The sequence below is a fragment of the Melanostigma gelatinosum genome (assembly GCF_949748355.1).
Source record: "Melanostigma gelatinosum genome assembly, chromosome: 10".
NCBI classification, from domain to species: domain Eukaryota; kingdom Metazoa; phylum Chordata; class Actinopteri; order Perciformes; family Zoarcidae; genus Melanostigma; species Melanostigma gelatinosum.
In genome coordinates, this window is record NC_136643.1 from 7,284,656 (window position 1) to 7,308,932 (window position 24,277).

The following is a 24,277-nucleotide window of genomic DNA, read 5'->3' on the forward strand; positions in this document are numbered from 1 at the left end:
TGAACAACTGCCTCAAATTTGAAGAAGATTGGAGAAAGTATGACCATTCTACAGTGTTTCTTCATGAAGAGATCCAGGCGGAGCGCTAAAAGGACATTTGGAGACCCAAATGGACACATGGTAATCACATGATATTCTGACACACTAAAGGTGTTTCTCCCTTTATATTTTGATATTATATTATTTTCCTTTTATTATTAGCCTTTGCAAATTGCAAAAACTATGTATATATGGTGGAAGACATGGTGTGTGAGTAGCGGACTTGCTGTGCGTAATGGCTGCGACCGAGCGCACGATCGAGAATGAGAATAGCTCAGTTACGCAAACGTTGGTTGACGGCTTATGGAAGAGGAGGATAAGTTTGTACTATAAGTACTAGCGTTTTCTGAAGGCAGTAGCTCCATGGTAACATCCGCTAGCACGTTGTCGGGTCTGTAATGTGTCTTTTTCCGTCGAAATGCTGCAAGATACGACTTGCAGCGGTTATGGCGACTTTGGACAGTGTGTGTGTGGGCTCCTTTTGTGGAGAAACCATAAGAAATGAAAGAAAATCGATGATTTCTTTGCAAAGATGAGGATTTTGGGCATGCTGGGACACCAAACACGGACATGTTTTGTGACGTATTTGCGCAAACAAGCCGTAGGAACGGAAGGGGAGGGGATCGAGGATGCCGGTGTTGAACAGGCAAAACCCTTGTTAAATAAATGAGATGATACAATTTGATGATCACAAAGACGTTTATTATCATGTGTATGTAAACCTGCATACACAACAAGAAGCCCAACAGACTTTCCCACGAGCGTTGGATGTTTCGTCGCTACGTGTTGCTTTATTTTTGAAGGCTTCAGTGCTTCGTTTGATAGCATTAGCTCACATTCCACACACTGAGGACTCGGCTCTGCCTCGTTGCCTCCGTTCACAAAGCCGTACTTAAGAAAGTCAGGGTTGTACTTGCGCACACATTTAGACTTTTGGGGGGTATGGCACCACTGTCGTCTTCATTTTTTCTTTTTAATAACTTATCCATAACTTTCGCTACAGGCTAGCGGCTAGCTGAGTGTCTTCTTCTGCTTATTGCAGCTTGTTAAACAACTGACTGACGCATTACCGCCACCAGGTGGTGGGAAGCTGTATTGTAACTGAGCGTCTCATGGATAACAGTGATATCTCTGGTGTCTTCGATTGATAACCTATGCGGTCCCGCGGCCCTCGTGGCCCACAGGTGCAAAACTGAAAGTTTTTCGCGGCCCTCTAGGTGGCGCTCGCGGCCCAATCATGGGCCGCGGCCCTATCATGGGCCGCGGCCCTATCATGGGCCGCGGCCCTATCATGGGCCGCGGCCCTATGGTTAAGAATCACTGCTCTAGTGTACGCCAAATTCCATTCCTTTATATCTCGAGAGATGCGTGACAGCCATTTCTCGCGACGTCGCTTGGATAGCTCCTTCGTGTCATTTCCTTGATGTGTAATGACCGCTGGCAAACGAAATAATGATTTGTCTCTATCAGCTCTGCTGCCACAACCAAAGACAGCACAAAAGTTCACCACCGATAGGTTATGCGACTCAGCCGTGCATGCCACTGGCTTTGTGTGTACTCCAACATGGCCGACAGCTAAACTGTGACGTCACACGAGACCACTCTATAGGGATCCAAGTTACCAATAACCTTCAATTTGGCCAGGTAGCGAGGGTATTTTCGCCGCACTTCCTTGTTTACTCGCCGCCATGTAGGATCTGTATGTACTCCAACATGGCGGACAGACCTCGTAACTAAGGAGATCGTGACGTAGGTGAGACTACTCTATACTGTAAGGATGCCTGTGGGATGGACACATAGGACGGATACCGATCAGATACCGAGGGAACATAACCAACCAATCACCACCACACGCTGCTCTCACCGCCGAAGAAGTCGTGTTTTCCTGTGCGACACGGACGTCACATCCGTTTCCTCGATGCTGAATGTTGGAGTGCAATGGCGGCGTGCCGGGGATCCTCATCGAAATGGTTTTTCACCCGGGAGCAGCTCGAAACCACGCCGTCCCGCCGTTGTGGAGTAGAACCAGACAGGGAACTCTCCTACCGACAACAAGCGGCTAATCTGATCCAAGATATGGGTCAGAGACTCAACGTGTATCCTTTGTAAACAAACTTCTCCCTCGACCAGGCTGGAAGTAGACATGGCACTAAGGGAGACTGTCGCAGCGGGCCCGATACCGCGAGCTAATGTTAAGCTAAGAGCTTAGTTTAAGCTGCAAGTATCATGAATCTTCGATTTATTATGTTTTGCCTTTGTGTTTCTTAAAATACCGTTTTACTGTGGAGCTCTTAACCTGGAATCTCGCTGTATATGGTTTGTTTAACAATCGCTATGAGCTAATATAGCACGCTAACTAGCTAGCTGTGGGTCGATGTTCAAAAGGCCATTACGCGAGTTTGCAGCTGTTGCTTGCCCCTTGCCCGCTAAACGTCTTTACCTCTCAGCCTGGCCGAGTTTAATGACCAGAAAACGAGGTGTTAACTTCGCATACGTAAGCTGAGGTTTAAAGTCATATGACACGTTCCTATTATTTAGTCAGCGCTATCATAAAGCTAGCGTAAATCACGTTAGCTAGCCTGCTGTACAAAGTGTCCTTTGCTCAACTTGAATATTTTCCTTTAATTTTGCTCAGACCTTTACTTATTTTAAACAATTGTTTCGTGCGAATACGCTCAATATCCTGTGATAGAATGGCATATAGTTAGTTTGTTGACTCTGTTCTTGTCAGCTGAAGTTGCACTCACTCAAAAATTTCCCTTGACCAAAACTCCAGCTCTCAATTAACTATAAATACAGCCATTGTTTACATGCATAGATTTTATATGCACCACTCTTTCACCAAATTCCATAGGAATGTAAGTATTCTGTTACATAATTCCACTGTTGACCTGCTACCTACAACATGTTGGGTAGAATGTTCCAGAAATTGCAGATTTGACTATGAGAAATGTCTTTGTGCATTTTGTGCAGATAATATCTCCAACCACTTTATTCTTGGCCGCCAAAGTGGAAGAGCAACCTCGGAAACTCGAACATGTGATCAAAGTGGCACACGCATGCCTAAATCCCCAAGAACCACCTCTCGACACGAAGAGTAATGTAAGTTCAGGAAGCTCTACATATTGTATGGTTGAGAGTACTCTCCCCCCCCCCCCCCCCCCTCCGCCTTTCTACAGCTGACCTTCCAGTTCTCTCAGTGGTCATGGTTTTCCTTATGCTAATCTGGCTGTGCCAAATTCCTTTGCCCTCTACAAAGGGCTTTATTTTAACTGCCATGGCCTGCTGTCGGGGTACCACACGCCTACACCTCCCAAGGCTTTCAAACAATAGTAAATAGTAAAATGAGCCTCTCTGTTTGGAGTTTTTGGCCATTTGAAATCAGTTGTTAGGGGGAGAGATTAATAGACTCATTACAATTGTGTCGTAATGACTGTCTATCAAACTTCAGGCATACCTCCAGCAAGCTCAAGAGCTGGTGATACTTGAATCCATAGTGCTGCAGACCCTGGGTAAGTAGTGGTGACTGGAGTGGATGACTTGAGAGAGATATAGCGTTTTATCATTATATTTGGCGTATCTTCATCAGTACGGGAGTAGTGCTATTGATCACTGTTGACTGTATTCGTCACAGCGTGTTAAGTGAAATGTTTTATCAGCTGCTGTATGGGTATCTTTTCACGTGCATATTTTCAGGAAGTCATGTAACGGTGACATGTCATTCTGTCATTACAGACACTGGCCACGAAACATGGTATTGATTAGACTGGAATTTTGCATTAGCATTTTTTCTCTCACAAATTTAGTCTCCATTTCACTGCCAGGCCACATTTTATGTTAATTTGCGCTCGCTTGTTGATTAAGTTCAATACTTTCATCCAAAGAGAAAGTGATTAATTTCTAACATGTATATATGAATAGACCAAATGGTTCCACTATTCATGTTTACCAAATCGATACCTACTGCAATCTGACTTTACGGCCCTAAAATGCATCACTTGGTGTGTTTTTCGTTTAATCATAAAATGACATGTCACCTCCCAACTGTCTCTGTGTTGAACTCACCTGTCATGTATTTTGTTCCAGGCTTTGAAATTACTATTGATCACCCACACACTGATGTGGTGAAATGTTCCCAGCTTGTGCGAGGTAGAGGCTTCCTTCTTTGCTCTTTGTGCCCTCTTCTCTGATTTGTCCCACCTCAAACATGGGTAGGGAGGGGGGTGAAAACCATGCTGACTTAATGGCTACATAACCACACACACACACCTTGCTCTTTTGATGACCTTTATGAGTTCATTCTACGACACAGCACATACACATTTGCTGATGCTTATTCAGCCAAGTCCAAGACTGAATTGTATTTCGTTTGTTGGGGGATTTGCCATTTTGGATCTGATAAACAGACCCCCTTAAATATTGGTTATGGTTGACACGGCTAAATCAGAGGTTCTGGCTTAATTCATAAAAATCATCCAGCTTGCTGCAAGTGTCAAAAATGTAGCAAGAGTCTGTGCCGAGTGTTGTTTTTCTTTGTCTTGGCCTTTGCTTAATCAGTGCAAACATTCACTTCCTGACCTAATGATGAAGATATGCTTTGGGCTTGCACCGATGCTAATCCTTCTCCCTCTTCCCTCCTGTTCTTTTTTTTCTGTCTCTTCTCTCACAGCAAGCAAGGATCTGGCACAGACTTCCTATTTCATGGCTACCAACAGGTTGTTATCCTGCCCCTCCTTTGTTGCACTTTGACTGCACACCATAGCTTCCTGTAATGCAGGGTACCCTTTCAGTGTCCCAACGGGCCCTACTTGCGCTGGCGGTTGTTGGGATGCTTGCCTCCTGCCCCTCGGCTCCCCTCCCCCGTTCAAAGGGAGCGGGACAGGGTGGCTCGTAGCGTTACCGGCCCCAGTCGCAGTGCGGTGTATTGTACAAGGGACCACGTGTTGGCACAGATGGGGTTGAATGCAAGGTGTGAAGTGTAGTGGTGCGCTTGAAACCCACATGTTTGTTCGGTTGCGAAAAAGTGCATAATTCTAAAAGAAAGACACTTTGGTAGCCTGAATAGCAGCTAAAGATTTCACAGATGTAAACATTTCTCGTAGAGGTTCTTCCGGTAAGTACCACAAATACATTTTTTTAAATGTTCTTTTTCATATCCATTTGTTAAAATTGCATTATCTTCTGCAATATTTTCCTGTCTTTAAATGCACATGTTTTCTAGCTTTTCTACAACATTCTTTAGTATAAGGAGCTTATGTTAAACCTGTGACAAGAAAAACTTAATCGTGACCCATTAAGGACCTGCAGAATATGTAATGAGTATAGCTATTTGAGTACGTCTCATACTGATCAAAATGCATTTGGGGATTATGATTTATTCTAAAGCGAGGACAAAATGTTCTTCTTGACGTGTCTTGTAGTCGGGAAACGGTCCTTAAAGGGTTTGGTTATAGTTACCAGTGAGGGAATGGAATTCACTTTACTTCCAATAAATTGACAATGTCTGGATGCTGAATGTGAGCGGTGATTTAACTATTGCTCTGAGCTGGCACTTACCAAGAGTGCAGGCATGACTGTTCATGAAATTATTCTAAATGTCGGCGGTGACTGATAGCTTTGTTTAAGGGCGCTGTAATCCGACAGACCAGACTCCAGACGTTGTACTTGTCTCACGTTACACGGTTACCATTCAGCTCTTTCTTAATGTGTTTTTAAAATGCAGTGATGCAAGGCACAATTATGGCTAGTTTTTTATTTTTATTTTTTTGTTCACACAGCTGCTGTTAAAGTGACATTGAATCGAGCTAAATCACAGATTATGTTTTTCTTGAGGATCTTTACTTTCATCCAGTAAGATTTAATAAAAATGTTCATGGCATAAGTCTGTGATCTATGATTAACCTACTTTCAATCTAAAAACAACAACCTTGATGCTTGTTTGATATTAGCTGATTCATACTTGATTCACCATAAAGAAGCTAGCAAAGAACCAAAGTTCAGTGGTGCTGTAGCAGTTTGTATCTGCAAATACCATTTGTCTAACATTATTTGTTACTTTAGATACGAAATGAATATATTTTCCTGTGTAATTATGATCTAAACTTGCATTACTCCACCCAATTTCCTTTTTTGCAGGACAATGTTGCATGTTTTTTTTAGTCACCATAGGTCAGATTGGCTTTGATATTTATATTTAGTAAGGGTCTTAGTGTTGAGACTACTCAACCCGTAACACCGTCGGCACTGGTGCCATGTTGTATCCAGGGAGCTGCCGAGCCCACTAGGTTTATTCCCTTCAAAACAGTCCCAGAGTCCCACGCAGAGAGGGTTGTAGGAGCAGCCCCGCGTCGGTTAACTGTCCAATGATGTAACTGTCACATGTGTGGCCCCAGTGTTCAGTGTTTCAGAATGGGACTACACTTAGCTACCACACATGGCCCCCTCACCTTTTGTTTCGACATTTAAACCAGCCAGGTTCCTCGGAACAAAAATGGTTTTCACATGACACTATTCAATGCTTATTTTTTTTAATCCCACTGTGAATTGTGTCATCACCTCTATTGTGACCTGGTTTAATGACAAACTGTTACATTGTCAGACAGTGAAATGTACAAACACCATTAAATAATGGCTCATCTTTTGCAACCAATGCCTACAGAAGATTAAAACGGTCTGCTCCCTCTTGTGTTTTCTTTTCTTTTTTCTTCATATGTGGGACCCATCGGGATACCGCCTGAATCCACCCACTCACATTCCTGTATCCTCACATATGGAAATATTCACTCTGTCTCACACACACACACTCATCACACACGCATACCGTCACCGGCTATGCAGTCTACACCTCACCACCTTCTGCCTCCAGTACAAGCCCACAGTGATCTCCTGCGTGTGCATCCACCTGGCGTGCAAGTGGTCCAACTGGGAGATCCCAGTTTCCACTGACGGGAAACACTGGTGGGAGTACGTGGACAACTCCGTCACCCTCGAGCTGCTGGATGGTGAGATTGAGTTAATGTGTTTTAAATGACATGGCAGCGATTTCTCACATCTTGCTATATATTTAGGAAGGTGTTTACTTGGGGAAAGGGTCATAGAATTAAAATATTTTAAGGGGGGAGTATTAAGATAATGGAGGCCGTTGTGTCAGTGTTGCAGCAGAGTTTGAAGTATTTTGATGATAACACACACGCCTTGTGCTTGTAGAGTTGACCCACGAGTTTCTGCAGATTCTGGAGAAGACGCCCAGCCGGTTAAAGAGGATACGCAACTGGAGGGTAAGATGCACTGCTGCTCAATTTTTTACATGGGAAAGATGTGTCTGGCATGCCCATTGGATTTCAACTATAAGCGCAGGATGTATTAAAGTACATAGCCTCTCCAAAACAGGTCTGAAAATGATTTGAATAGTCTCAAGTATATGAGCTATGAATTACACCCCAGTTTGGCAAACTACCATACAACAATGTTGGTGGCAGTGTTGCAACACAAATATTTACAGAACAGAAATCTACCCACTATGTTGATTGGTTGTCCCACTGCTGAACCCTGTTCAGAGAGCACACTGCCAACTGAATCAAACTCTTACCACAGTTACAAATCTCTTTCTATCCCCTAGGCCACACAAGCTGCCAAGAAGCCCAAGGGCGACAGCTCTCAGTTGACCGACAACTCGTTTCCCGGGCCTTCCATGCTCCATGATCATGGCGATGCACCGCTCTCCGTTAACTCAAGTTTCTCCAAAGCAAGCGGCGCTTTCACCGCCATGCCCGGCCAGTCCCTGGACACCTTGGCCGGGACGTACAACCCAGCTAGCCACAGCGAGTGGCCCCTGGTCAACCAGAGCCAAGCAGGTTACCCTCCCACCTGTATAAAACAGGAACCCCTCAGCATCCCTCTCCAAGAGCCCTCTTTGCTTCAGCATCCGTCGGCATACAGGACTGAGAAAACGTTAGACTTCATCCCTGTCAAACAGGAACCAAAGGGAGCTGGTGGGAGCGGAGCGGGTAAACATCAGTCTGCCAACCCTCTGCCAGCTCAGCCTCCTCCACCGTCTCCAGCTCAGAAGCTCTCCCTGGACAAATACAGAGAGAAACATGCTGCGGAGCTGGTGGTCTCTGGCCAGAAACGCGGTCAGGAGCAGCACGGGGGAATAATGGATTTCGATGTGAGGGGGGATATGTTATCTTCCTCCTCTTCTACCTATACATCATCCTCTTCTGCGAGCCAAGTAGACCATAGAAAGCATTCACAGCTCCACCAAGCATCCCATGGTGGTGGTGGGAGCACCACCGCCTCCCCAATGAAAATCAAAGTCCCCTCCTTGACTTCAGGGCAAGATAGACGTCACCACGGTGACAAACGGGACAAAGGCTCGCTTAAACTCCGCCTGGCCGTCCCTGGGTCTGGCGGCAGCTACCAGCTAGATAGAAGTGGACAGCCAATCAAAGATGAACTTAAGATGAAGATAAAAGTCTCGTCGTCCGAGCGCCACAGCTCATCAGACGAGGGCGTGGCCAACAACATCAAGAATAAACATTCCAGCCCTCTGGTGAGCAAGGAGAAACACCGCGGAGCAGATCAAAGCCTCCATCGCCACCACAAGCACAGTCACCCACATCCACACACGCACAGCGGGAACGGTGGGGCGGGCCCGCTACGGGGCCCCCCAGGATTGATCGGCATGGATGGGACTGCGCTCCCTCCGCCCGGATCCGCCTCGTTGTCGTCATCGCGCAAGAGGGTGTACCCCGAGGCCGGCCACAACCACCACCCTTCCGCCTCATTCTCCACTTCATGCTCCAAAGTGAGCAAAATCTCCAAGGGTGGCACTGGTGCTGCAGGTACATCTTGTTCTCTCCCCTTTTCTCCTCCTGGCTCCTCTCCTGTACTGCAGTGTGTCTCGTCTGGCTTGCAGCTCTGTGGCTAACCTCCCTCCCTCCTCCTCCTTCTCCTTATTCTTGTTTCTCCTCCTCCCCTCCTGTCATACCCAGGTGGGCTGCGGACCACTCAGCAGTACCCTCCTCCTAGCGAATCGCCACATGAAGTGGGAGAGCAGAGACACTGAGTCCACCGCTCTGCAGCCATGGCCAGCCCATGGAAATGGCAACAAACTACCCACACAGCTCAGACTATGCTCACCTCCCTGTTAAGTGCCCTAAGGAAACAACTCTTTGTCATAATAAACCCTTTACTGAAAGGCAGAAAAATAACTTATCTTCAAAAAAGAAAAGATAAGTATTGTTGGACTTTTCAATTTCTGAGAGACAAGAAAGATGAAAACAGAATTATGCTTCCTGACTGTCAGATCTCTGGGCTGTGACGCTCAGTCCCGTCTTTCTGTTAGTGTTTGAATTGCTGCTTGGTTCTCCTTCCTCCTCAAATGAGTCTAGGAATGTGCAAAAGTGTGTTTTCACCACTGGGGGAAAGTACCCTGCATTTCAGATCTCCACATGGGGGGAAAAAGGTATTACAAGTACTATAAGAGGCATGGAAGGTGCACCTTTTTTTTCATTTCCGTAAAAAAAAAATAAACGAGTAATTTAATTGAATCACATTTCTGCGGTTATATGGAGGAAGCCAGTGGCCAGCTGGAGATGAGTTCAAGTTATGTTTGCTGGCATTCCATTTAGTACTGTTGATGGATGCTATTATTTTTTTAGGTGTAAAGTTTCATCTCAATTTCTTTCTTGTTGTGATTTATTTTTATACTTCAGTACTGTGCATACGATTTGCATGTTTCAATCATCAAAGGGATTTAAAAGGAGAACGCATACTTGCTGTTTACAGAAAGTGGAGATAAATGTACATACGTTTTTGTATGTTTCAAGAAAACGAAAAAAAGCTATACCATGACTACTCAGGTTTGGAGCTGCTTGTAAGTATAACAAGATAACTATAATACCTGTGAAATACTTTTATTTTGTTGATCAAAGGATTGTGCGGGCGGGCGCGTGTGTGTGTGTGTGTGTGTGTGCGCGTGCGCGCCTTCCGACAGAGGATACTGTGTGTTTCCATCACAGGGAAGATCAGTTGATGCCCTCAGTAACACAGGCACATCTAACACCTACTTAGCACATCGGAGCCATGCAATTTGTACCAAAAAAATATTTTTTGGGACCTATAGGTAGACCTTAAGCTAGATGCCAAAGGTTGTGCCTCAAAAGAAGAAAACAACTAACAAAGACAGTAGTAGTGTGCTATTAAAGTTTACATAACCCTTTTTACTTTGGAGTGCATCAGACATAATTTTATGACATGAAGCTGTAGCCCTTCGATGTCAGCTGGGGATTCATGTAAGTATTGTTAATCAGCCATTAACATAGTACTATATAGGAAAAAGAAAATACCCTTGTTGGCTCAGTTCTAGCCCAGCAACAGTTGTCGGATTAGTGACCAATTTTCAATATGCAACATGACCTGCTGAATATAGTTTATAAACCTCAAGTATCTGAAGTGTGGACGTCCCTTATAGGTTTTGTCACTGATGTCCTCATCAACATTTACTGCCATGTACCTGTCCGGACACGTCTCATCACAACAGTTTCATACATTAAACTCCATATTGTTCCCAGATGTAGACCTGACTGCCTCCTCTGTTCTTGACCGGGTTATTCAAAATACTTGAGCCTGAGGCCGTTTGGACCCATTACGGATCAACGGTTGGGCACAAGGCGCAAAAGCAGATGCGGACAAATAAGCCTAACCCACTCTTTACATGCTTTTTTTTTCCCTTTCCATTTTAATATTACAAATAAACTTCAAAGTCGCCACTACGCTGACACAGTATGAACCTTGGTTGTTGCTGGTTTATTATGCATTATACATGTTTCTAGAGTTTAGGAGGAAAGAAACTTGTTGACTTTAGTATGAGACATAATGTATCATTCCTTATAGTAATACCAAGTTCTTATCACTTTCATGTCTTGGTCACAACTTTACACAATGATTCCTCAATAACTCATCAGTGGAAAGCTAACAGGAAGTAGTTAACATTTTCAGCATGCTGCAATATGGATTGGACATATTTTTATCAATCTACATATATCACAAAGCAGAGTTATAAGTACGGTACTTAGAAGATTGGCACATTTATAAGATTTCTATAGAAAATATTCAAAGTGTTACAAAATTCTGTTAAAAGTTAAATGTATAAAAGTGCTTCTAGTTTCTTAAATGTCAGTTTAAGAATGCAATTATGACTGTTCTTTTTTATATACTTTGTACTCTCAACCATACTACTAGTGCATCTCTGGGTGGTAGGCCCTCAAAGCATCCCAAAAGAATACTTTTATTTTCTGAGTCATCAATCTGAAATGAAGTCTAAATTGAATGGAACTCAAAAACAGTGTCTTAAGTGTAACTTGTTAACCACACAGTCCCTCTGGGTGAGCACAGCAGTTCTTTGAGTGCGCTCCAGTCTCACGCTGGGGGATGAATGAATGCTTCAGCAGCTGGTCTGCAGATGGCCGAAGTCTCTGGTCACTGGAGTTGAGAGAGAAAAAAGGTTTTGAGTTATAAGAGAACTTATTCCCAAACAGGACTATTAGTACAAAAAGTATTCACTGAATTACGTCTTTAACTCCATTAGTTACAAACTGAAGCAAGTTTTCACTAGAATTTAATTAGGGATAGTTCAGAGTGAGTATGAAAGGGAATTGCCAGTTTGCACAGACCAAGGAGGACGACAGGTCACCTTGTCAAGCTGATTTTCACGAAATCCTTGGCGTGATCCGAAAACCCATTTGGCAAGACGGGCATCAACCCTCGTTGAGCCCCGATGTAGAACAAGGCAGCCATCTTGTCCATGTGTGCCAGCAGTGGTTTCCCTGTGGCCATCTCAAACACTGTGCAACCCACACTCCATATGTCTGACTTCCTGCCATATCCTGTCTCATTGATAACCTGACGAGTGGATGAGATGATAAAAGAGTCGGGTAAGATCAAAGCCAAGTTCACACGAACCGACTTGCAAAGTTATCAGATTGCTGCACTGTTCACACTACACTTGCTTTCTTGTAATTGGGACTCTTAAAGACGTAGTTTTCACACAACATGACTGACCAGCGACAGTGTCACACACTACAAGATCTTCCACCTGTATAATTTACTTTTTCTCTCCAAATATTTTTTGCCACGAGATCACACGAGTAGTGACAGTAAATAATGTAATACCATGGAAGAGGATTTGTTTTGTTCAAGCAATCCGCGGAACTCTGCTTGTAGTCATGCCTAGATGTAGTCGGCATGCGTGTTTACTACAGTTTCACAATTCTTTACTATTTCTAGCTGTTCCCTGTAGACGCAACAACAACTGTGGTCTATGCTGCAAATGTGACAATCAGAGTAAAAATCTGAATCCTAATTCCAGGCGACTTTTGTCTTGCACTCTCGTTGGCTGCAGATCCCAAACAGACTCCCTGACAGTTCCAGGTATTTAGCATGCTAGATATCGTGAATGAGTCTGCAATGCACCGCCGAGCCTCTCAGTGAGTGTCTTTGAGCAGTTCACACAGCGCTCAAGCTCTAGTTTGCCTCTGATCTGGGGCTCTTGTCAGGGAGCTCTAAAAACTGTCGGCGAGAGGAAAATCAGAGGCTAAAGTTGTGTCGCGTGAACTCGCCATTAAATGGTCATTTTTAGTTCAGCTGACGAAGAAATTATTACAACTTCAATAATTGAGAAGGAGCCATCTTCACAGATGAGAAGACCGTCTTAATGCATCTACCTCCGGTGCCATCCAGTAAGGTGTGCCGTGGACGGACTTCAGCAGATCTCCGCTGTTGCTGTCGGTGTGGTTTAGGCAACTGAGACGGCGCGCGCAGCCAAAGTCTATAAGCTTGATGACGCCAGTGGGCATCAGCATGACGTTGTTTCCCTTCAAGTCTCGACGAATCACCCTGTTCAGGTGAAGGTAGGCCACCCCTTCAAGGATCTGATGGGTGTATAGAGCCAGGACGCGCTCTGGCAGGGGACCAAACCTGAGGGCAGTTGAAGTCAGTACAGACCAGTTATTGTTAAACCCTCTGATATTCCAAAGCTCAATGTCTCAACAGACTCTTCTGGGTAAGTTGTCAACCTGTGAAGGATGCTGGCGATGGATCCTCCTGGGATGTATTCCATGAAGATGGAAACCACATGCTGATACAGTGAGGTACCCAGAAAGCCCACAATGTTGGCGTGTCTGAGGGTTTTTAGCAGCTCCACTTCCCCCTGCAGATGGCCGTACTCCTTTGCAGTGTCGGGGTCAGAGGAATCAAGGCTAACCTGTTTCACAGCGATCAGCTGGCCCTGGCTAGTCAGGCCGCAGTACACCTGGTAAGAAGGCAGCAGTGACAGCCAGGGTTAGCTGAGTAAATGCTTTAAACCTTACTTTGGATTATGAATTTCCATACTTACTGTCCCATATGCTCCCCTGCCGAGTACTTTGCCCTTTGTCCATGTGATGGCGTCATCTACCACCAACCCAGAGCCAAGAAGACCACCACCGTCTGTTGAATTATCCTGCAACAAAATACACAGAATTCACAAATGTATTTTTTTTTTTTTACAAAAACCTAAAGGTCTCTCACAATGTCATTATTTTTTTAGTGAGGGATTTTACGAAAGATTATGAAGTTGAGTAGAGGGACTAAACCTAAAGCAAGGCCCTCTCCAGGGTAATAAATGTTCTATTTCATCCTTACTGACCGCCAGAGGCAGTGCTTAACACTGGATATCTTCCGTCGCGCGCATGCGCAGGTCGAATATTTATATCAACAAAGTCACGTGTGACCTCGGATGACCCCCGTCGTCTATAAGTTCCGGTGTCATCCTGAGCTCAGTCCTTTTTTTCTTCTCGCGTCGCAGGTTAGCTACCATGGTAGCATAAACAAGGATGTGTCTACGATCAAGACATATTAGAGCTCGTCGCTGTAGCCTTGTGACTACCGGTCGGAGTTGCGGTTCTCTCGCCCTCCAAAGGCTGCGACGAGCTGTCCCTCTTCGGAGGGAACGGTGTGTTCGCCGTTCGGACATCGAGCCCCGGACTGGTGGACGCCCCTATCATCGGTCGTCACCAGTCTGATAAGGGCCAGCTAAGTCGTGATGACAGCAATCGTAAGATCGATTAACATTGTTTTCTATAACAGTTGTTTGTTCCACGGTTGGCAGAGCGCTTCCGCTCTAGTTAATCGAGTGGCGCGCTAACGAGAGCGTAGAATTACGCTGTCGGCCCGCCCTTCACAGTGTTACGGCTATCACAGTTAGCAGAGTGTTCCTGCTCAGGCAAACTTTGTGAGACACTAGATCCGCTTTGGCGTTGTGTACATGGAGATTTAATCTTTACATCTGACGTAATTCGCAGTTAGCAGTGTCTTCACTCAGGCTAACTTGGATACTAGCTGGGACTGCGTCCATCAACTTTGTAAACCTTACGGCCGTCACAGTTAACAGAGCATCCCCGCTCAGGTTAACTCAGTGGGAAGCTAGCTAAACAGAGCTGATACTGGGGCTGTGGCCATCAACTTTGTATCCTTACGGCTGTCACAGTTAACAGAGCGTCCCCGCTCAGGTTAACTCAGTGGGAACTAGCTAAACAAAGCTGATACTGGGGCTGTAGCCATCAACTTTGTATCCTTACGGCTGTCACAGTTAACAGAGCGTCCCCGCTCAGGTTAACTCAGTGGGAAACTAGCTAAACAAAGCTGATACTGGGACTGCGTCCATCAACTTTGTATCCTTACGGCTGTCACAGTTAACAGAGCTTTCACAGTTAACAGAGCGTCCTCGCTCAGGTTAACTCAGTGGGAAACTAGCTAAACAAAGCTGATACTGGGGCTGTAGCCATCAACTTTGTATCCTTACAGCTGTCACAGTTAACAGAGCGTCCTCGCTCAGGTTAACTCAGTGGGAAACTAGCTAAACAAAGCTGATACTGGGGCTGTGGCCATTAACTTTGTATCCTTACGGCTGTCACAGTTAACAGAGCATCCCCGCTCAGGTTAACTCAGTGGGAAACTAGCTAAACAAAGCTGGTACTGGGGCTGTGGCCATCAACTTTGTAGCATTACAACGATCACAGTTAGCGGAATGTGCTCGCTCAGGCTAACTCGGTGAATGCTAGTTATACTAAATCAACATTGAGGTTGTGCCCATTGATGGTTTTTACGCATTACGGCTGTCGAGTTCGCTCCGGCTAACTAGACTAAGCTAATACTCGGATTGTGTCCATTGATTGTTGTAAACATTATGGACATATCGGTAGCGGATATCAGTTAGCAGAGTGCCCTCGCTCAGGCTAACTGGTAGCACACCAAGAGTTACAGCACCTGTCCAAGTGAAGAGGGTCCTCGCTCCCCTCTCACTGTAAGGACTGTGGTTTTTTTGTCCGTTTTCACAGTAGCAGAGTGCTCTCGCTCAAGCTAACTGGTGGGGCACCAATATCTGCAGCAACTATCCGAGTGAAGAGAGTGTCCTCGCTCCCCTCTCACTATGAGAACTGTTTTCCTGACCTGTTCCACAGTGGCAGAGTGCTCTCGCTCAAGCTAACTGGTGGGACACCAATATCTGCAGCAGCTGTCTTAGTGAAGAGTGTCCTCGCTCCCCTCTCACTGTAAGGACTGTGTTCTTTTTGTCCGTTTTTCACAGTAGCAGAGTGCTCTCGCTCAAGCTAACTGGTGGGACACCAATATCTGCAGCAACTAGCTTAGTGAAGAGAGTGTCCTCGCTCCCCTCTCACTATAAGGACTTGCCTGGCCTGTTTCCACAGTGGCAGAGTGCTCTCGCTCAAGCTAACTGGTGGGACACCAATATCTGCAGCAACTAGTTTAGTGAAGAGTGTCCTCGCCCCTCTCACTATAAGGACTTTGCCTGACCTGTTTCCACAGTGGCAGAGTGCTCTCGCTCAAGCTAACTGGTGGGACACCAATATCGGCAGCAACTATCTTAGTGAAGAGTGTCCTCGCTCCCCTCTCACTGTACGGACTGTGTTCTTTTTTGTCCGTTTTTTACGGTAGCAGAGTGCTCTCGCTCAAGCTAACTGGGGGGACACTAATATCTGCAGCAACTATCTTAGTGAAGAGAGTGAGCTTAGAGAGTGTCCTCGCCCCTCTCACTATAAGGACTTTGCCTGACCTGTTTCCACAGTAGCAGAGTGCTCTCGCTCAGGCTAACTGGTGGGTCACCAATATCCGCAGCGGCTGGCCAAGGGAAGAGTGTCCGAAGGATCACTCGCCACTGACTGCCCCCTGCCTGTTCTCTCAACATTCAGCAGAGCGCTCCCGCTCGGACTGATTTGGAATTCCGCATAAACTAGTGGGACAAGGGTTCCACCAGAATCGCGGCCATGTTAAACTCTCCCGGCTGTAGGACCTGTATAGCTCCTCTTCAGCCGGAGGACGGACCTGACCTCTTGCCCTAGCAGGGAGAACCCAGGCAGGACCTGCGGCATCACGCCTTGAGCAGTAAGGTCTGCTAGGCTGGCCGAAGTGGAACACCTGATGCGGGAGGTCTACCTCCCCCTGTCAGGGCAGCTGAATCCAGACCAACCTACCCTGGTCATTTGTATGGCGCTTGCACGCCGGGCATACACAGCAGCTGGAACATCCACCTGTGAGTGCCTTCTTCAGGCACCTTCCCGCCCTCACCACCTTTTCTGTTCCTCCCTCCGAGGAATATCTGAGGGAGTTGCGTGGGCTCGGTTCCATTCCACCAGGAGATTGTCACAACAGATACCTGCCTCTCAAGGCGGGGTGCAGGGTGACAGAACAGGACAGCCTGGGGGCAGTTGTCTGCTGAAAGACCGCAGGTCCAGGTTCTAGAGCTAGCGCTCGAGCACTTCCTTCCATGTTTGAAGGGAAAGCATGTGCTTGTCCGGTGGACAGCACCTCTGCTGTGATTTCCCATGAACTATCGATGGGGCACCAGATCTGCAGAAGTTGCTACGGGGATCACCGTGGCCTTCTGACTTGGGAGGCCCCTCGCCTGACCAGCCTGTGGGCAATGTACCCACCAGGAGAATGGAACAAGGTTGTGGTTTTCCTGTTCCGTTACAAGCCTCCACCGTGAGAGTGGCGGCTGCATCCAGACGTGTCGACCCACTGCCCCCACTGGGTCTCCCTGACGGAGAGGACCAGCCCTCTGGGTCAAGATGCCCTGGCTCACACGTGGCCAGAGGATCTTCTTTATGCCTTTCCACCGTTCCCTCTGCTTTTGCTATAAGCTTGTCAGAGTTCTTCCCCGACAGGAGGGATCTCCTGTCGCAACTAGAGGGTCGGATTTGGCATTCCAATCCCTGCCGCCTTCAATTAGGGGTCACGGGAGGGCCCGACCGGATGCTGAGTGGCTGCATAGAACCAGTCTGACGGACTATTCTGAATGCCAGTGCGCGGTCTACCTGCCTACAGTACAAGAAACAGGTGGAAGCTGTTCTCCGACTGGTGTGCGGCTCAGAACAAGGTCCCAGTACAGCGCCACGTGCCTGCTGTACTGAGTTTCTACAGTCCCTCCTGGATAAGGGCCGGTCTCCCCTGCATGGGACCTACCCTTGGTACTGGACACCTTATGCTTGTCCTTTTGAACCCCTGGCACAGGCGGAGCCTAGATGGCTATCAGCAAGATGGTTTTCTCCTTGCTGTCAATTCAGCTCAATGTGGGGGCGAGCTGCATGCCCTATCAGTGGAAGAATCATGTCTGAGGTGGAACTCAGATGGCTTGGGTGTCACTTTCTGGCCTAAGGCAGTGTTTCTCCCAAGGGGGTGGATACGTTCACATATAAACCGGCCTATCCAGCTGGCAAAGTTGACCCCCCCCCCCTCCCCCATCGGGAGAGGAGAGGTCAAGGCTGCTGTGCCCAGTGTGGGCCCTCAGAGCTTATATGGAAGCCACCGCCTGCATAGTCAGTTATGGTGAGCCTAAGAAGGGCTGTGCTCCTTTAAAAAAAAGAAAAAACAGCACCTGTCCCACTGGATAGTGGAGGCCATTGCCGATACATACAAGGCGAGCGGCTGCGCTCGGCCATCCGGGGTGAAGGGTCACTACCAAGAGTGTCTCCACACCGAGGGCAAGCCTGAGTGGTGTGCCTGTGGGGGATATATGTGCGGCGGCCTCATGGGCATCACCGAGCACATTCACCAAACAGTACAGAGTTAACGTTGCCAACCCTCACCCACTGGGGAGGGTTCTTGGCCAATTTTCTCTGCCGGAGCTATAAGGGGTAGTTACTGTGCTTCCTCGTGACTCTTTTGGTATAAGTCATCCAGTGTTAAGCACTGCCTCTGGCGGTCAGTAAGGATGAAATAGAACGAAAGTTACGAATGTAACTACGGTTCTATGAATCCTGGATGACCGCCAGAGTTCTTGGTCACTCGGAATCCCGTGAACTCGCGAGAAGATTCCATAGGACTGAGCTCAGGATGACACCGGAACTTATAGACGACGGGGGTCATCCGAGGTCACACGTGACTTTGTTGATATAAATATTCGACCTGCGCATGCGCGTGACGGAAGATATCCAGTGTTAAGCACTGCCTCTGGCGGTCATCCAGGATTCATAGAACCGTAGTTACATTCGTAACTTTCGTTTTCTTTTCACACACCTCTTGGATTGGAGAAACACCTGTTGCATAGCGTGTCAAAAGTAAAATTGGTTCAACATGCTTAATTGTGCAGACCTCAAGGTAAACCGTATCATCTTAATGGTACTTCTAATATGCGCCAACAATGTAAACATTTATAAAACCCTGATACAGAGACAGGACTGTTGCTCTGTGCATGTGGAAAAGTGCACCTTTATGAACCATGATGCAACGGAAAGTCTGCTTATGTAACTATTAACTATATTGCAAAGGAAGGTTAAAGAAAAATATAAATTTAGGACTACATATTTTTTTTTTTTTTTTTAATAAATACTTTTGACCATGAAAGTTTACCTCGGGAAATGTCTTTCTTCCTGATACATAATCGTCTTCTCCGTTGGACTCCAGGTTTTCAGGGCTTATGGATACATTCCTCTCATCTAATGAGATCAACTCCTCAGCCAGACATTGTAGCATGTCATCTGTAAGCGGCCCGTCCCCCGCCACATCCAGGAACTTCTGGTAAACTGGTGACATTATGGTGAGGCTGGTGCTGGAAGACGTCCAGGTGTTGATCTTCGGCTGTTGGGTGCTTTGAGATGACACAAGCTCAGGAACCGGTCGGTTTGGGTCTCTTATTTCTTGCATATTCATGTGTGGACGTCTATGATCGTCGGCATTAGATGAAGCTGCTGGCATAGTCAATGTTTTGTCATTTGATTTGATTGTTTCAGGCCCATATCTAGAAAGAGTCTCCTTTATGGTTGATAACATAGTTTCTTGAGCACTGCTTTGACAAATTCCAACATCCTTGGAAGGAACTAACTCAGCCTTTGTGTGTCTATCCTTCTTTAATTTGTGTGTGCCTTTTCTTGGAACAGCTGCAATGTGAGGTTTTACCCTTGAGGACGCAGGTTTTGGTTTGCTTTTAGTGGAAACCACAACATTCTCCCCCGAACTTATCCTCTGCGCTTGTTTCAATGGTCTGTTTTGGACTTTATGGCACTGTTGTGTCTTCCTTGGCGGAGCAGACTGCACTTGTCTGCCCTTCACTTTCTCGCAGGAGCTGGAAACTCGCAGGTTATCATAGATAGCCCCGGCAAACATCTCGTAGATGGCCGGTCCATCATCCCCGCTCTGCATCAGCTGAAACATGTCTTTGTAGGTGATAAAGTCCACGGTAGATTTCGACCTCGGTGTCCCCGCTAGACCAGGTCTCTTTAACTGTCGGATGCTCTTCAGCTCTCTCGTTGGTGCATGCTGTTGAGCTCTGTTCATCTTGTCAGGATTTACTCTTTTGCCCTGATCACGAAGCTTCTTTCGTGGTGACGGGGTGCCAGTGTGACAATGAGCACCGTTAACAGATTTGGACTTTGTCTTTACTTTTGTGGAAGTCTCTCCACTAATTATTAGCTCGGGGCCGTTCCTTGTTTTGTCCTTAACTTGTGTGGAGTGCTTCAGATTGCTCTTGGACTTGTTCCGATTGAGGATGCTTCGGTCTTTGTGTGCAAGCACGTTGAAGGACTGCTGGGTCGTTTGAATGTCGGCTCTTAGTTCACAGATTATGTTGGTTCTTCTGTCCTTGTTCAGGACAGGTTTTAAGGCCTTCAACATCCTCTCATCTCCCTTGGTATCCATTTCTGACCGTGGAAGGTTTCCAGCTGGAGTAAATAATTGAATTGTCTCCTCTGTAGTGCCAGTATGTATCTTTACATCCTCCCTACAAGGGTTTGGATCATATACCTGTGTTTCTTCACAACAGGAATCCCTAATTGTTATTGTCTGTTTTATATGCTGCAGGTCGTTTCTGTAAGTCCCTTCAGAGTATGCACTAGCATCACCTTGGTCATGAATCATGTGGACTATTATCCCATAGCTAATCTCAGTGTCAGGCTTTGGGGTGCAGCCCACATGGTTCCTTTCCTCCTTAGACTTTGATGTGATAGATAATTCATCGTTCACCGTGTCTACTTGTTGTGCATATTGATATTTAATAAAGGAGTCGTTGGTTGCTTGGCCTTCAGAGTGAGAGTTTGTAAGATCGATGGGCTCTTCATCCAGGTCATTTGCCGACCTATGGATGGGTGGAATGTGACTGATCTTTGACAAAACTTTTAAATGCTGCCGTTTCTCCCCAACCAAATCAGCTTCAGTAGGGCTTGCTTTGTTCGAACGCCGCGCCAGTCTCTTTCCAATTAACTTCATATGTCTTTCCCCTGAAGCTCTCCCACACACATCCCTCTCATCTTCCTCATCCTCCAGATCGAAGGAACTCTGGCTGCTGGACCCGCTCTCTTCACTACCCCCCTTAGTGGTCAGAAGGCCAGTGCGTGGGCTGCCCCAGGACAGCCTTTCTCTCCTCAGCTGGGTCCTGGAGCAAAGGGGGCTTCTGCTGATGGGCTTCAGGGGAACATTGTGCTTTAGCGCTGGCAGAGCCGCACCGTCCCTGGGCCGGCTGTCTAGCGGTGCCAAATGTTTGGGCGTTCTGGGACGCAGAGCCAGCAAGGGTCCCTGCACAAATCGGCACAGAATACAGACATTGACAGTTATTCAATGGTTAGGACTTGTGGGGTAGACAAATTGAATGAATGTCAGTATGACAAGACAACACGTGAAGGTGATAAATTCGGTTTAAATTCACCTTTTGTTCATTTACAGTGTCTTGGAAGACCAGTCCTGCAGATAGAGAGATTTTACATTAAAACGACATGCACACAGGTATCATCAGCAAACAAAAAACTTTTTTTATTTTGAATACATTAAGTCACTTTTTTACCACTATAGTGTTATTTATACCTGAAAAGCAAGACAATTAAAAAGTACGGTAATTCTCTTTTATTTTACTGCACTCCCATGATACTTTGGATCATGGTAACCCATTTGCCGCCAGCTGGCTACCTGAGGCTAGTGTTGCTTGCACATTGAAATAATTTCCGTCGAAGAAAAATGTTTTCTCCTCGAAGCTTAAGACAAACTGCCAAAAAGGAGCCAACTAGATGCAGCAGTGAAAACTTGGTGTGCATAGAAAGAAAGAGTGTTGATCAATTTGACCCGGACAGATGTGATCACTCAGAGATTTCTACTGTGCATTATGTACAACACTGTTTCCTTTTGAATATTCATAACATAAGGAAAAATAAATGTAAGTCCTCCTCTGATCTACAAATAATACTGCTTTGTAATTTAAGTATTATAATATAAGTTAAATCTTCAATAACTACATTTACGTACGGGTCTGAATGTGTGCTCTGGCCTGCATCACAGTGTTTGAGCACAGTAGGGGTTCCATGATGCTGGGGGCTGATTGGCTGAGTTGGATCGGCTCAGCCACAGACAGCAGGGCGGGGGAGGATGGAGATGCAGCAACCACACTTCTTGTCCTCTGCCTGTAAGGGACAACTCAAAATCAGACCTTTTTTGTCGAGATTTGTGCGAGTGCCACAGATTTCTTTAGCACAAAAAAGTACAATTATTAAAATTAAAAGATAAAATAAAAAATAATAAAAAATTAAATATAAATGGAAAACATATTTTAAGAGCAGGTCTAGGACATGGGTTTAGTCTTACACAAACGCCAGCCTAAACAGGTGGGTTTTGAGCTGGCTTTTAAAAGTATCCACAGTATCTGCGAGGCGCAGAGTTGCAGGCAGAGCATTCCAGAGCCTCGGGGCCACTGCCTCAAAGGCTCGGTCACCACGGGTCTTAAATCGTGTGTGGGACTGACAGAAGACCTAGAGCGTTTGACCTGAGAGTGCGGGCGGGTGAATAGGGGCAAAGTAGATCAGCTACATAAGTCGGAGCCTGACCGTGAAGTGCTCTGTAAGTGATGGTGAGAATTTGAAAGTGTATCCCAGATGCTACAGGAAGCCAGTGGAGAGATCGGAGTACGGGGGTGATGTGAGACCGTCTATTTGTCCTGGTGAGTAATCTGGCGGCAGCATTTTGGATGACCTGCAGACGGTTAAGAGCAGATACACTGAGTGATGTGAAAAGTGTGTTACAGTAGTCAATGCGTGAAGAGATAAATGTGTGTATGATCATTTCTAATTCAGGTGTTGATACTCCAGATCTCAGTTTACTGATATTTCTTAGATGGAAGAAACATGACCTGGACAGCTGCTTAACATGAGGGTCAAACGACATGGATCGATCAAAGAAAATCCCAAGATTGCGCAGGTTGCAATGGGCAGCAGAGGAGAGTGGACTAATAATCTGCCTGATCATGGGGAAAAACTCCTCTGGAGCAATAACTAGGACCTCCGTTTTAGAGTCGTTGAGTTGCAAGCAGTTTTCTGCTGTCCAGTCTCTGATGGCATTGACACAGTCCAGGAGCCTAGTTAATGTGAATGCCTCGCTGGGTTTGAATGACAGATGGAGTTGGATATCGTCTGCATATAAGTGATAGGACACATTATAGCTTTTTATGATCGGTCCCAATGGTAACAGATAAAGGGAAAATAACAGAGGCCCCAGAACCGAGCCCTGCGGTACACCACAAGACAGTGGAGAGGTAACAGACACAAAATCACCCACAGAGACATTGAAACTTCTGTCATTGAGGTAAGATGTAAACCAGTCTAATGCTATGCCAGTTATGCCCACCCAATCACGTAGCCTCTTAATCAGGATGTCATGGTCTATAGTGTCAAATGCAGAACTGAGGTCCAGAAGAACTAACACAGAGCAGTCACCTGCATCAGCACACATGAGAATGTCATTTGAAACCCTCAGGAGAGCGGTTTCAGTCGAGTGTTGCTTACGAAACCCAGACTGGAACTTGTCATACATGTTGTGCCTCTCCAGTGCAGCAGTAAGTTGTTTGGCCACCACTTTCTCAAACATTTTGGACAAGAAAGGCAGTTTTGATATGGGCCTGTAGTTCATGGGCAAAGCTGGATCTAAGTTAGGTTTCTTTAATATGGGCTGGATCGTGGCATGTTTGAAATAGGAAGGGACAATTCCTGTACACAATGAGGTATTGACAATAGATGTTACTGCAGGGCCAATAGTTAGCAGAACTTTCTTAAATAGAGAGGATGGAATTATATCCAGAGGACAAGATGATGGCTTTGTTTTGTAAATGAAGTCCATCAGGTCTTGAAGGCTGATAGGCTGGAAAGAGTCCAGAACAGCAGGAGATTGCGAGGAGCTACAAGTAGATGAACAGATCCCAGGCTGAATGCCAGACCTAATACCTGTTACCTTATCAATAAAATAGATAAGGAATTTGTTGCAATCGTCAACAGAATAGCATGGTAAAGTGGAGACAGACGGTGAAACAATTATTTTAATTGTGTCAAACAGAATCTTGTGATTTCTCTTTGAAGAACAGATTAGGTTGGCAAAATAAGCAGTTCTAGCTTCCTTTACTCCAGTATTAAAAGAAACTCTGAGGTCTTTGAGATATAAACGATGCACTTCGAGCCCAGTAGCTTTCCAGAGTCGCTCTGTCCTGCGACACTTCTGTCTCAGGCTGCACACAGCGTCTGTCATCCACAGAGTAGTGTTATAGGCAGCCCTGGTCCTTTCCTTAAGAGGTGCCACTTTATCCAGCAAAGTGGTGCAATGTTCATTAAATGACTGTATCAAGTGTTCAACATCATTGAGATTTGTGTTAATATCACAGCAGAAGTGCATAGAGAACTGATCAGCTGTACTCGGAGTAATAATGCGGGAGTGGAATGTT

The 24,277-nt window shown here is 46.0% G+C and overlaps 2 protein-coding genes across 4 annotated transcripts in view; one reads left to right on the top strand and one right to left on the bottom strand.

Annotated features, from left to right (window-relative positions):
- Positions 1-1,972: 1,972 nt before the first annotated feature.
- On the top strand, positions 1,973-10,804 carry ccnt2a (cyclin T2a). Of its 3 annotated transcripts, XM_079277024.1 has the most exons (10): positions 1,973-2,135; positions 2,816-2,897; positions 3,013-3,141; positions 3,491-3,551; positions 4,126-4,188; positions 4,709-4,754; positions 6,877-7,040; positions 7,246-7,316; positions 7,658-8,882; positions 9,033-10,804. In XM_079277024.1, the coding sequence occupies exons 1-10, from the start codon at positions 1,978-1,980 to the stop codon at positions 9,104-9,106; spliced, it is 2,073 nt and encodes a 690-aa protein (XP_079133150.1). In that variant the 5' UTR covers positions 1,973-1,977; the 3' UTR covers positions 9,107-10,804. The 3 variants fall into 3 exon arrangements, 2 of the variants coding, with proteins under 2 accessions (XP_079133150.1, XP_079133149.1); XM_079277023.1 differs by lacking the exon at positions 9,033-10,804 and having other exon boundaries at positions 7,658-9,003; XR_013772295.1 differs by lacking the exons at positions 7,246-7,316; positions 7,658-8,882; positions 9,033-10,804 and having other exon boundaries at positions 4,709-5,152; positions 6,877-6,972.
- A 601-nt stretch (positions 10,805-11,405) lies between these two features.
- Positions 11,406-24,277, bottom strand: part of map3k19 (mitogen-activated protein kinase kinase kinase 19) — a gene marked incomplete at both ends in the record, with an annotated part of 28,906 nt that continues 16,034 nt past the window's right edge. The window contains 10 exons of the mRNA XM_079276594.1: positions 11,406-11,523; positions 11,735-11,943; positions 12,765-13,017; positions 13,116-13,351; positions 13,436-13,540; positions 18,946-19,183; positions 19,418-20,118; positions 20,827-21,102; positions 21,233-21,267; positions 21,823-21,977. Coding sequence (XP_079132720.1) covers positions 11,406-11,523; positions 11,735-11,943; positions 12,765-13,017; positions 13,116-13,351; positions 13,436-13,540; positions 18,946-19,183; positions 19,418-20,118; positions 20,827-21,102; positions 21,233-21,267; positions 21,823-21,977 — 2,326 coding nt within the window. The remainder of the gene's footprint in view (positions 11,524-11,734; positions 11,944-12,764; positions 13,018-13,115; positions 13,352-13,435; positions 13,541-18,945; positions 19,184-19,417; positions 20,119-20,826; positions 21,103-21,232; positions 21,268-21,822; positions 21,978-24,277) is intronic.

What these genes read in the sequence shown, in the direction of transcription:
- ccnt2a (XM_079277023.1), top strand. Translation starts at nt 1,978, where the DNA reads ATGGCGGCGTGCCGGGGATCCTCATCGAAATGGTTTTTCACCCGGGAG. An exon ending in ATGTTCCCAGCTTGTGCGAG is followed by an intron (nt 4,189 to 4,708) that starts GTAGAGGCTTCC and finishes CTTCTCTCACAG; the next exon opens with CAAGCAAGGATCTGGCACAG. An exon ending in AGAGGATACGCAACTGGAGG is followed by an intron (nt 7,317 to 7,657) that starts GTAAGATGCACT and finishes TCTATCCCCTAG; the next exon opens with GCCACACAAGCTGCCAAGAA.